The 13,973-nt window shown below is 38.3% G+C and overlaps 1 protein-coding gene across 1 annotated transcript; it reads left to right on the top strand.

The window, feature by feature from the left end:
- Positions 1 to 4,168: 4,168 nt before the first annotated feature.
- On the top strand, positions 4,169 to 13,172 carry LOC113044986 (sal-like protein 2). Its single transcript, XM_026205045.1, has 3 exons — positions 4,169 to 5,567; positions 7,920 to 11,476; positions 11,647 to 13,172. The coding sequence occupies exons 1-3, from the start codon at positions 5,492 to 5,494 to the stop codon at positions 11,782 to 11,784; spliced, it is 3,771 nt and encodes a 1,256-aa protein (XP_026060830.1). The 5' UTR covers positions 4,169 to 5,491; the 3' UTR covers positions 11,785 to 13,172.
- The last annotated feature ends 801 nt before the right edge of the window (positions 13,173 to 13,973 follow it).

The raw sequence follows: 13,973 nt of genomic DNA, 5'->3' as shown, positions 1-13,973 counted from the left end.
ACCTCTGCGTTTAGTTCCGTGTGAGTTATTGAATGTAAATCCTGTTCCTGGAGATCTACCTTCCTGCAACGTTCAGCTCCAACCCTGATCAAACACAACCTAACCAACTAATTAGGATCTTGATTATTACAGACAGGTTTGTTTGATCAGGGTTGGAACTGAACTCTACAGGTAGATCTCCAGAACCAGGATTGGGCACCTCTGAACTAAAGAAACAGGGCCATAAAGGGAGCTAACAAGCTTAAGAAAGCAAAACACATTTGGGGAGACTAATCAAGGAGAACCATTGAACAAACAGAATAAAAACTGTATATGTGTGTGCGTGAGTTATATAGTAGATATTTATATGTCTATGCCTTCTTAACATTTCAAAATGTTTAATTTAATTTAGGGTGTATGATTAAGATGACACCCTGTTTAACAGTGGCATGCTAATGGGTGAATCAGATGTTTTAATTACATCTAAAATTTCTGAGGTGTGTCCACAATCCTGGAGATGAGAAACCCCCTAACAAATGGTCAGTTTTCAAAAACATGATTGCATTCCTCGAAACCTCAAAGCCACTCTTTGCATCCTGGGATGGAACAGCATCTTGAACTGAACTGTTCTCCTTTTTTTGATCCAAAGCTTTGTTGAACTCATGTGGGGCCTTGAATTGGGGCATGTTGGACTGTTCATGATGTGGTGAAAATTCATCAGTCTCTGTGGTTTTTAGAATGGTTTAATTATGACCGTATTGGTTAACTTAACAGGTAAATTAGCGAATGCATTACACAACATTTCATGCAGTTAAATGTTGTTTAAAGCTTATGCACTTAATTAATAGTTTAAATGTAAAATTAACCTGCTAGTCATTTATGTTCATTCATATTACAGCACACATTAGTTTCCTGTAAAAACACAGCAATAAAAAAAATGTATATGCTGTAATCAGGAAATACAGGGATGTGCTTTAAATAAAATTACAGCAACACTGCTGTAAATATTACAGTAACCGGCTGGCAACCCTGCTGCCAGAGAAGAGCGGTAAAGAAACAAGCAGAAGAGAGAGGTTCAAGTAAAAACAAAGATGTAAACCTGGAAACAACATCTAACAGGTGCAGCTTTGGTTAAAGAAAATGTTTGACAGCATGGTAGAATTAACAGACCAACTTTAATTAAATAAATTATTTAACTCCAGCTGCCTCCTAAGCACGGTTCAAGTTTTTTCTGCCAGGTGTGTTTTTTTTTTTTTTTTTTTTTCCAGAATTAAGGATTGTCTAGATGGGCGCCAAAATTGCCAGGAAGACCTCATTGGGGAATAATAATGAAAAGAAAAAAAAAACCACAAAAGGAGAAAAGGGCTAAAACATGTGTGATAAAGCACTATATAAATAAAGGTGATTGATTGATTGATAAAGGAGGTAGAGGTTGACAAGAGAAAAGTCATTTTAATTGACACACCTGGATGGTGGCCGTAAGCGTCTATAAAAAAAAAAGAGTCAGTCAAGCAGGAGATCATGTCAAGTGTTACTATGTGTTCATCAGGACCTCATGCAGTTTTGCTGGTTCTGCAGTCAGGTGTCACCTTCAGTAAGGCATATGTAAGGTCTGTCAAGGAGCACATGCTCCTGGGTCGAAATGTTTGGAGGCACTCTATGGTGTTCACCAGGGGTGACTGGATGGGGACTCCCACTATTGAAGAACAGATTGAGAGTGAAGGAGAAACTCTCCAGATGCTTATAAATAAATATGGAAACCGGTATTATATTCTAAACAACATGCAGTAGGATGATGGGCAACAGGTCAGCGAGTTCATTGAGGAAGTGGATATGATGACCAGAGGAGACACAGATCTCCTGATGCCAGTGGAAGCAGTGAAGGAGGAGACTGACAGCGGCTGGGGATCAGACCAAGACATGTTAGAGAGAGAAAGCTTTACTCTGGAGCGACCTTATCGTAAGTAGCCTGACAAACTCCCTCCTAAACAATGTTGTTGTTTTTTTTTCTCAGTTTTTACAACAGCTAAACTAGCAGCAAATATTCAACCATTCTCATTAAAAGTAATAAATAAATAAAAAAATAATAATAATTCAGGTGCTGGTCATATAATTAGAATATCATCAAAAAGTAGATTTCACTAATTCCATTAAAAAAGTGAAACTTGTATATTATATTCATTCATTACACACAGACTGATATATTTCAAATGTTTGTTTCTTTTAATTTTGATGATTATAATTGACAACTAAGGAAAATCCCAAATTCAGTATCTCAGAAAATCTGAATATTACTTTAGACCAATACAAAGAAAGGATTTTTAGAAATCTTGGCCAACTGAAAAGTATGAACATGAAAAGTATGAGGATGTACAGCACTCAATACTTAGTTGGGGATCATTTTTCCTGAATTATTGCAGGAATCCTATATGACCAGCACACTTGATAATTGTAATGATCCTAAATACATATATTTTCTCTAACTGTTTAAAAAAAATTGCAATAAAAACATACTTGTCATGCTATGCTACTTAGGAAGCACGGAGCCTTGATGTATCAGTAGTAAACAAACACATTTTTGCTACTAATACAAGCATACATTTAAAACAACATTTTTAAGCTTTTATTGAAATAAGTCAGCAAAAAGTCAAAATTTAAATTTTTAGATAGCATTTTTCACAAAACATGTTAAATTATATTACCATACCAGATGGAATCCAAGTTGTCTAAAGGATTTCCAAGATGATATTTTTATTTTTCTACTTTTGTTCTGCTGTTTTATTTTAAAGAGCCACAACCTCCAACACCCGGAAATACAGGATATCTTCTTCAGATGAAACAATGGCCTCACCTGAATATGTGGTATATTCCTTTGTGATGTAAACATTTTTTTATGAGGAGTCCTCGCCAAGCCAGGGGGAAAAAAAGCATTTCTGTACATTTTAATAATAGGCTAGCAGTTTATTATTAAACTTTGTTATTTAATATGAAATACTTATTTTTTTCCACAGATAGCCTACATAATTAGAGCTGTTTAGTGATGTTGCTATGGAAGGTTTTACCATAGGATCTTTGGTAATTTCATAAGGATTTTTAAATGTAGGCTTAGGCTATCAGTTTTGGGTTTATGAATAAAATAAGGTTTGTGGCTAACAAAAGAGAGAGAGAGAGAGAGAGAGAGAGAGAGAGAGAGAGAGAGAGAGAGAGAGAGAGAGAGAGAGAAATAAAGAAAAAAGTTCAATTTCCTATTTTTATACTTTGTTCTACAACATAAACTGAATTTATATGCATATGTGAAAGACTATGTTTTCTAAACACAGGTTTCTAACAAGTTGTTATCCTTGGACTACAACTGTTGTCCAAGTCATCAAGCACATAAACTCACATCCTTGTGGTAGTTGTAGTCCTCATTTAGCAACTTGTTAGAAACGTAGCCACTCATCTTTAAATAATGCTGTAAACCTAATACGGAGAACAGATCCCTTACTGTAACTCTGTAGCAATAAACAACTCTAACAATATTATAGTAAAAAGATGTGGAATACAACGAGAACAACCCGGGGATTTGTGTAGGCTAACGTTACCTACTCGTAGAAATTGCCCTTTTCTTGTAAGAATTATTACCCATAAGAAAAAATATTTATCTATATAAAAAAATTAAATGACGTCATCTAAAAAGAAAACGAACCGTAAAGGCCTTGCTTTTGGGGCAGTTAAAAACAAACATGAGTCGTACGGCTCGTTAATTACTCTGCAGAGACAGTGTCCGGATTGGACCGACAGACTCACAGACAGACATCCGTCGATGCTGCAGCGTCAGTGTGCTCAACAAAGGCTCAGGCCGGGGAGAGGGCCATTTTACCAAATACAAAGGAAGCAGAGCAGCGAGGGAGGGGAGGACTATGGGAATGACAGGAATAGCGAAATATCTCTTTACGAAATCGCAATGTACCATCAAACCAAACACTGAACAATGGGTGAGAAGTGATCAGTCACGACTATAACAGAATATACAGTGTACTAACGACAGTAGAGCAATAAATAATTTAGCTGTCAAAGCGACTGCGCATCACGGTGGCAAAATGCCGGAACAGCACTGATGATATTACGAGCCAGACACTGTACGACGTAATCTATCCAAATATTGAAAACAGCCGTGAAAGATTATCGTCTGCTGGTAAGTGTTTATATCATTTACAATCAGTACACTGCAAATGTAAAAGACGTCAAAGTATTTCATATAGTCATAAGAAATATGAATCATAATTGGTTATGATGATCATAGAGCGCGCCGGAGGACGCAACAGGTCGCGCGTACAGTAGAGCTGTAGTTCCGCGTGCATTTGGCTGACGTAATTATGACATTTGTACAAAAATTTTACGAGCTGTATTTTAGCATTTATCGACATGAAAGCTAAACATTTCAATGTTTTTAGGCATTAATATCATTTTAATTAAAAAAAATCTTGCTATCTGACGTTTTAATACAGATTATATAATGATGTGTCATATGTAAGGAATGTGTGCATGACCAAATGCTTTGAAAGCCAGCTGAATCAATAAATAGTAAATAAATAAATAAAAAGGAAGAGATAAAAGGGTGTACATGAAATATATAATTCTGTTGAGTACAAATATGTATTATGGTTTTCTAAAAAAAAAAAGAAAGAAATCTTTATAGATTATGCTACTAAAAACTAATAAAAGGACATATCTATATTATAGACAGTCAAAATATATATTGTTTTAAATTCTATTATTAGGCCTTAACTGTATTAATATAGTGATGCCACTGAAATATGATAAACTCTGCAAGTTAATGCTGGCCTGTTTAATGCATGATATTAGTTTAAAGTTTAAAATCAGAATATGACATTATAAAACAAATATAATACACAGTATTAAATATAACAGAATATAACAGGATAACTATAAATACATGTGGTCTCCTGAGAGATTCTTTGCAATAAGCTATAAAAAATATATTAAATATATATGAAATAAAAAATGTCTATCAGTGATTACCAAATTAAACTTTATACTTTATCTCAACCCTTCATGCTCTTACCTGGTGTCTAATTATTAAATACTACTCAGACTTAAAAAGGGTCAGTGGAACACCTTAAAACTTGGGGTGTAAGGGAAAGGAGGGGTATATGCATGAGTAGGTAGTGTTCTGCGTTATTTGAATGCAAATGCAAAGAGAACAAGCTGAGACTGTGTTTGAGAGAGAAACAGGGAAAAAGGAGGTGGAGAGTTGTCTTTGGATTTTGGTTAGAAACTGAATAGACACAGATTTAGTTTGCCAAGTGCTTAGTTCACTTATGAGACATTGCTTGCTCATGTATGCACTTGGCATTTGGCCTTGTAGCTATCTATATAAATCAAAAAATGATTTTTGATTGTTTCTCAGAACTGATGCAGTGAGATTTACTGTCATTTAGTTCAAAGAGAAAGATTTTCAAACTGTTTCAACCAATGGAACAATTAGCCATTGACTTTCCACTGCATCATGTCACGCCGGAAACAGAAAAGACCTCAGCACTTTTTCAGCCCCATCCTCAACACTTCGTGGCTACTTCAACATGGTGAGAAATGTTTAACTGTTTAGTAAGAGAGCTCCATTGTTTCTGTCAGTGAGCCGTTTTGCAAATGTCATACGAGATATTTGCTGTGACATTAACAGATTCATATGCTTACAATATCTGATCACATTTTTAAGAAGGGTAAAATAAAAAAAAGTAAAAATAAAAGGATTTTCTGTAATATATCTCGATAGCTTTCGTCGAATTTCCAATTATCTTCCGACTCAAGCTTGGAATTTAGACCACCCACAATATAATGGCTATCGAGAATGGCTATGTTTAAAAAGAAAAAGAAAAAAGAAGAACAAATAGTGAAGTGAACATAAAAGGTACAGGGATGTGTAATATGCCTCACTGGATTTTGAAAAGGGAATTAGAAATAGGTTGTGGAAAAAGGTGGACGACACTGAAAAGGAGGAGACACTTGAGTGCCTTAACGGGAATGGCATGAGACTTCATTGTCTCTGTGAGGCTTTGTGGTCGTGCACTCAGGCATTAACTGCCAGGAAGTACATGCATAAAAGTTTGTTGGTCTGTGACTTAAATTCTAGAGTTCTTGAAGTACGGGAAACTTTATTCATCTCTCCCTAGCACATGAGTGTGTATGCATCTCTAAGTAATTTGTATTCATACTATAATGTCTTTTGGATATAGCTCTGATGCTGTAGGTCACTTATTTTAAGCAATCTTGCTGTTTTCAGTGGTTGACAATGGCACTAAGACTCACTGACCTTTCAGGCTTCGCTGAGTTAGGACAGGAGATTTGTTTAAATATATGAGATGTAATAGTATATATATTCACTTATTCAGACAAGGTGGGTTGGTGAAGGGGCTTGGGAATTTTGTGGTGAGATTCATTGTCCATGTTCATTGTTGCTGTGGAAACAAAGTTGCTGTTAGCAGTGCTAAAGAACTGTAAGCCTGTTGAGGAATGGGATTTCAGATCAGAGGGAGTGAGGGGATAGAGAAAGCAGTCTAGGATGATGTACAGAGCAATGTACAGGACTAGCTAAAAAAGAGGTGAAAATGAACAGTACGCATTATGTTCTTTATAATTCATGAGATAAGATGATAGATGCATTTATTAATATTAAAAAGATGTTTGTTGAAGGGTAATGATAATGAGAGTTTAAGTGGCACAGTAGGTGGCATTTATGGGAGCCTTTGTTAGAAGAGCAATACTACACTTTGTTTGGTCTTTAATACAAATACAGTATTACTAAAAAGGTCAGCCAGAGATAAACTCCCCATCCTGTATGTTATGTTTCCTTAGTGATGTTTGTGTAAGCAATGAGTAGAAACAATTGAAAAACAATAAAGATGACAACAACCTAAAGAAAATTAAGTATTAAAGCTGCAGTAGGTAACTTTTGTAAAAATGTATTTTTTTAGATATTTGTTAAACCTGTCATTATGTCCTGACAGTAGAATATGAGACAGATAATCTGTGAAAAAAATCAAGCTCCTCTGGCTCCTCCCAGTGGTCCTATTGCCATTTGCAGGAATACTATCACTCCCGCTAAGAAGCAACCAATCAGAGCTGCGGTCCGTAACTTTGTTTGTGTTCAAAATGTGGAAAAATGTATATAATAAGCGAGTACACCATGAATCCATTTTCCAAACCGTGTTTTTAGCTTGTCCTGAATAAGTGTTTATATTCAGACTATTTTAGATTGCTTCGGGGTACCGCGGCGGAGTAACCCAGTACCTTTGTGATTCTTCATAGACATAAACAGAGAGAAGTAGTTCCGGCTACAATGTTCTTCCGCAAGACGCAAGCAGTTCTGTTTATTAACCGCTAGAGCGTCAAAAGTTACCTACCGCAGCTTTAATAAAGTACTTAAGGTTAGAAATTTGGTTGGGAGATTTGTAAGCCTAAAAGGTTTATCAGCTTCACAAGTCCAATGACAATAATAATGTGGCAAAAAAAAAATATAAATTCAATTCCAAAATGAATTGTGTAATATAATCTATACAATCTATTTTCTCTTTACTCAATTCCGACTCACTAATTTAAATTACTCTATGTAATACATTAATTGTATTAAAATAATACATTTAGAATGACTGTTTAAACAGTATGTTCTATTGACAACTATATTCATAAATAAATATGGTGGTGGCTACCTTTATTGGTCTAATCTGCATTAAAATAATATATGTGTACCTATGCATAAATATATAAATTAAACAATCTATTAAATATCAAAGAAATTCCTGAATAGGTACCATTTTTTCCCTTGCACCTTATTGAACTTGCTTTAGAAACATTAGACTAGCAGTATCAGAAGTACGATAATCAATTATTTGCATGGCATAAATTGTTGCAAAAATAGTTTTTCTCTGATTTCTTAGAGGAGCAATTGGCAGTGAAGTCCCTCACCTCTACTCTTGCAAAGAACTCTTCCTGCTCTTCTTCACAATCAACAACTCAAAGCCACCAATCTTCCTCAAACCCAGGCACAAAAGTTGAGAGGCTCACAACACCTTCTCTGCCTAGAGCCAGCCATCCTGTTGTTCACATCCCTAGCCAACCCATACAATTTCCTTCAGACTTCAAAGAGTCTCATCTTTTCCAAATTTCTGATATCCCATCCCATTCTACTAATCAGTGTATCACTACCACTGCACCAACTGTGCTCTCTACCCACAACCACACTCACTTACCCATGGCTTCTCCAAAGTTAGGTGTGTCAGCAACCACAACCTCCTGTTCATCCTCCTCAGCTGCTGCTTCTCTCTGTGTGCCTCCACACCCTGGAAGCCCTAGTTCTGTGCCTCAGGGTCCTCCAAGTCCAGTTACACCCTCTTCCAGTCCAAGCACAGTCCCCTCAGCCCCAGCATGCGCACCCGTCAGTATTGCTTTCATCTTGGAGGAGCTACGTGTGCTGCAGCAGAGGCAAATTCATCAGATGCAGATGACTGAAGAAATCTGTAGGCAAGTACTGAGATTGGGAGGAGGAGGATCTTGTGAAGTGGATTCAAAACCATTTACACTACCATCTCTGCCACAGCTCTGTTTAAAAGGTTCTGTTAACTACCCCAGACCTTCCCGACCAAAGTCATCCCCTCCCCCTACCTCTGTGGCTCCTCTTTTGGCCTGTTTCTCATCCCTTCTACCCCCTCAGCCCACCTCTAAGTCCTCCAAACATACCCACCCTCTCTTGAATGTCTTACGCCCCCATAAAGCACAGTATGACAGCGGCATAGTTACTCCAGCAAGCTTCACCAGTCACACAAGTGCGTCCACATCCTCATCAATGTCTACAGCTGCTGCCTCAAACTATCCACTCACACTTTCTCTTGGCCTTCCATCCCAAAAGTCATCCACCACAGGAGCTAGTGGACACAGTGGTGTGACCTTCCCAAACCAATCTATACCAGCAGTTTCTGTCCCTTCAGCCCCCTCACAGGATCCAAAACTCTCTGCTCAAGGAGGTACAACTGTCTCAATGTCAGGGCGTATGCAGCATGCATGCCGATTTTGTCGGAAACTCTTCAGCAGTGATTCATCCCTGCAAATACACTTGCGTTCACACACAGGGGAGCGTCCTTACCAGTGTCCTGTATGTTTCAGTCGATTCACCACACGAGGGAACCTCAAGGTCCACTTCTTGCGGCATCGTGAGCAAAACCCTGAACTCTCTTTTTCATTGTTTCCCTGTTCGCTTTTTGCATCTGTAACTGGGGGATCAATGGGAGGGTCAGCACAAATGCAACCAAATGCACAAATCACCTCCACCAATACAAATGCTACTCAGAGGCATCAAAAACAGCAAGAGGATGATCTGCGTGGGAACAATCTTGAGGGATCTACTGCCTCAACACGTGCCACAACCTCATCTCTTCCTCCTAGTATTGATTTGGCACTGCTTACCACTGCACACTCTCTCCTTCAACTAAATCGTGCCGCTGCTGCTGCGGCTGCTGCAGCCTCGACATCCACTACCTCCTCAATCACATCCTCATCATCTTCCTCTCTGGCCTCCACCCTTCTCTCAGCCCCTGCCACATCCACCTCCTCAATTGCTGGTGTTTATAAAGGAGTGAAACGCTTTGATGAGAACACCCCACCAATACCTACTCTGCTTCCCCATTCTGCTTACTCACAGCTTGCCAATTTACCCAAAATCTTCTTCCCAACATCTTCAGCTCAGCATCATGCAGGCCATGGGTTTCTCAGGCCAACAACTTCATCTGGATCCTTCCTGCCATCCCCACAACAACACATCACATTCCCGTTCACAGCATCATCCACTACCCCATCCATCTCAACACCAACCTCAGACACATCGAAGCTGCAGAGACTGGTGGAGAAGCTAGAGAAAGAACCACAATCTCAATCACAATGGGTTTCTTCCATTGGGGAGACTTCTACCAGCAGCCATACTATAGCAGAAGCATTAAGCCATAGCAGCAGTGGTTTAATGAGCACAAGCACAAGTGTGGTCACCTCACTTCCATCATCTATGATCCAAATACCATCATCCCTCTTCAGCAAGGAGTCACCCTACCTGGGACTTATGCACTCTGCTGGGACACTTGCCCCTAATCAGTGTAGCGTGTGCTTGCGGGTGCTAAGCTGCCCAAGAGCATTAAGATTGCACCAGGCTACTCATTTAGGTGAGCGACCCTTCCCTTGCAAGCTATGTGGTCGATCCTTCTCAACTAAAGGAAGCCTTCGAGCACACCTTGCCACACACCGTGCCCGCCCACCAAACAGTCGTGCACAGAATTCTTGCCCCTTATGTCAACGGAAGTTTACCAATGCCCTTGTGCTACAACATCATATCCGCATGCACTTAGGAGGGCAGCTACCACCAGAGCAGATGCCAGATACCTCAACAGAATGTGATATTTTGTCCCATTCCGAGTCTATGGAGTTCTCTGCTTCAGAGATGAGCCCTAGTGCTACAGATGTTCAGTTACTAAATGATCTACAATCCATTACGGATTGTAGACATACTGAATCCCTGGCTGTCAGTACTGCTCTTACAGCATGTGCCATAACCTCCAGCCTACCAGCTTCACTTAGCTCGGGTCCTATTCCACCTTTAGACCTAAGCCCTGACCCATCCCTGAATCCAACCCCCCATTCACCTCCAACAATCAGAGCTGATCCACCTGAGCTTTCTCTCAGTGTACCTTCTCCAGTGGATTCTGCACACTCACTTGTCCCCCCTGCCACCCAATCAGTGTTGGCAACAACTGGCCCTGATGCAACTGATGAACTATCTTTTGAACATTCCAGCAACACTGCCTTCTTGGAAGAAAAAAATATTTCAAACTCCCCTGCACTGAAGAAAGAAAGTCCACAAAGAAATGACTCTGAACACTGTGAAAATAGATCTGTCTCACCTATCCCTTGTTCTGGATCCAGATCAAATCTGGAGGATCTTCTCAGTATACAAGCTCATAATGCATCCAGAGTTCCTCTAACAGATCCAGAATCAACACCACCTTCTCTCCTTGCATTGAGATCTGAGAGTACATCTTCTTATACAGTACACCTAGAGGAGCCTGACCAAAGCCTTCTCCAAAAATCTAAATTAATCCCCCAAGAGTTCTCTAAGGAAGAAAAGACAGAAGATAAAAGACATAAAACACCAAAGAATGGACAAAGGACAACTCCAGATTTGAGTATTAATGCAGAAATGGTATCAGACACTGTAAAAAAAACTAATGAGGATGAGACTGAGGATCGTGACACAAATATGCAGAAGACCATAAAGGAAGCTCACTGTAGTTCAACTTCAAAGGATAAAGCAGATACAACAGCAACTGAAATGGACAGAACAGAATCAACTGTATGCATATCTCTGACTCCCAGTCTTCCACCTCCAATGCCAGAGAAAAAAATCTACCACTGTGCTGAATGTGGAAAAGAGTATGCAAGTCGCAGTGGACTTAAGGTGAGTGGCATTATGAATTAAAATAATTCAGCTAAATAATTATTATCAAAAAGTATGAACATACAGTTTAACATGGCAAAATGTAGTTGCGCAAGAGTTTTTAATCCTTATCTCGGTGCAATTCGAAAGTTACATGACAATTAAAGAACATATCTTACTATAACTTCTAGGGACACATGAAGCACCATGGAGGATTTGTCAAGGCACCCCGAGCTCTTGCAAAGACCAAGGGCCCAGAGAGAGTTTTGCATCATGAGCGCTCACAAACTCACCACCTTCCTACCTTTCTCCCACCAGGACATCAGTGAGTTTTGGAACCAAGCCCTCCAGAAACATCAGCAAGTATCAGAATGCTCTCCCCAGACCCTGTTAAAGGAATCACAATGTATTAAGAAGAATTTAATAGCTGACAAAAGGGAAGAAACCTGAAGGATATTACTATGACTAGACTAGAATTCTAGACTGAAGAAAAAGAAAAAAAGAAAAAAAAAACACACATGTACACACATAGAGGGTTATTTCTTGGTTTAAAAAAATGCTCCTGATCTTTAACCCAGATCCAAATATTAAAATACCTGCTTTGTGTATTTTAATATATTTAATGATGTCTAAATAGCTTATAGTACTTCCTTGAAATAGTATGTGATGTTCTTTTAGATAAATGTAAATTGTTTTGTCAGCGTAGGTTAAGATGGATTCATTTACTTTTCCAAAGTGAGGATCTTAAGGTATCTAAGGATTTGAACAATAGCTGTGGGTGAGGAACAGACCAAAATTTACTAAGACCAATGTTGACATAATCGATTATTTCCTCTCTAAGATTTATTGTATTGGTATACCGTTTCTTTATTTTTCAAGAAAATTTTAAAAATATGCTGTGTTTTTGATCAAAACCGTAAAGAATGGTAAAATTTGGAGGGAGTGTATTTCAAATGAAGGAATATAGTACTTACTCAATTAAAATGCACCTTGTCAATAACTTGCACAAAGCCATGCACAAATCAATGATATCAACCTTTGGTCAAAACTTCAAGCTTATGTCAGTTTTCATAATAAGCTCAAAATTATAAAGACAGTACAGCTGGAGCAAAGAGGAAGTAAATGTTAAATTGTTATTTTAGGGCAAACCAACTGTGAACAAGTGCTTTTAACAAGCTGATATTTTAAAAACTTCATACAATTTACATTATGTAAATTCACATGAAATATTCTTGATGTGTACTAAATCTTCAGGCTTTTACTTAATAGTTTACCAGTTGGAAAGCACCAAAAACACCAAACTGTAAATATGACCTGTCAACCTATGTCTATTGTGTCCATGTTTGTCCTGTCCAGTTGTACAGTATTAGACAATATACTGCTCTTAACACCAACTAGACTAAAGAGTCAGGCAAGATTGTTTAACAAGCCTGTATGTCAGTGTAAGCTCTTGTTACTTTAATATTGTCAGTGTAGCTATTGAAAAAGATAGAATAAATTGACTGATTCTGAGATGAACTGCTATCTAGCTTAAAAGGTAATCCTTTCTATATTTCTTGGTGGAAATGTTTGTTTCTTTGGTGATGTTTGTTCTTTGTCTGGACACTTTTATGTGTACCTTCCATAGAAACTGTATGAGTCTGACTATGAATTGTAATTTCATGGTACAGCAAAAATATGAAAAAGGAAATAAAAAACAGTGTATTCATGACAAGAACTAGAATATGCATTTCTTTTTACCACGCACTCTTTGTTGTTGTTTTTTAGAGTATAAATCTCATCTACAGTGCTGTTCTTCTTCCTTGGTGGTCTGAGGGAAACATAGTTTTCTTCACATACAGGCATCGCTAATCTGTTCACTCCCTAACACAATCAAACTCTTCTACACTGTCTGTGTGTGCCACATCAAGCGCAGTGAGGGAGAAACTGGAGGAAGCGTTGACAGTCTGTCTGAGGACTGGGCTGTAATCTCTTGCACCATGACAACCATGCAGAGGCACATAAGGAGGACAGAAAAAGCAGAGTATAGTCTGTGTATGTGTGTCCAGGGATATGTGTATATTGATGTGGTGTGTTTTCAAATTCTGCATGTATTGTTTTTTTAAATGAGTACTAAACCAGTATAAAAATAGTTTTCAGAATTACAATTACAAATGCTGCACCTAAGAGGGTCACGTGTGCAATCCCACTAATTGGGTAGACTATTCGTGAACTTCACAAAGCTAGTCTTTATGGCAAGGGTGGCATTTAGTTACTGCTTGCAAAACCTTGGATCTGAGCAATGGAAAAACTTATACGGCCTAATAAATCATCTTTCACTGTTTGTGAAACTGATAATAGTCTGATAATAGCACATACAAAAAACTTCAAGTTTTATGAACACCATGATGTTCAAATAGACCTCATGTTGCATTGAAACATACCTTAACCTCATTGAACCTTTCGAAGTAGATTTTCACAGAAATCTGTTTACGACAGCCTATCAACAAGGATGGACGCTATTCTAAAAGGAAAAGGA

Source organism: Carassius auratus, chromosome 27 (genome assembly GCF_003368295.1).
Source record: "Carassius auratus strain Wakin chromosome 27, ASM336829v1, whole genome shotgun sequence".
Taxonomy (NCBI): Eukaryota; Metazoa; Chordata; class Actinopteri; order Cypriniformes; family Cyprinidae; genus Carassius; species Carassius auratus.
Note: the sequence above shows the minus strand (reverse complement) of the source record. Positions and strands in the feature narration are given on the sequence as shown.

Bases quoted from the DNA above. Each gene is read 5' to 3' on its own strand.
- LOC113044986 (XM_026205045.1), top strand. From the start codon at position 5,492: ATGTCACGCCGGAAACAGAAAAGACCTCAGCACTTTTTCAGCCCCATC. The intron at 5,568-7,919 runs GTGAGAAATGTT...CTGATTTCTTAG, and splicing joins TTCGTGGCTACTTCAACATG to AGGAGCAATTGGCAGTGAAG. The intron at 11,477-11,646 runs GTGAGTGGCATT...TATAACTTCTAG, and splicing joins CAAGTCGCAGTGGACTTAAG to GGACACATGAAGCACCATGG.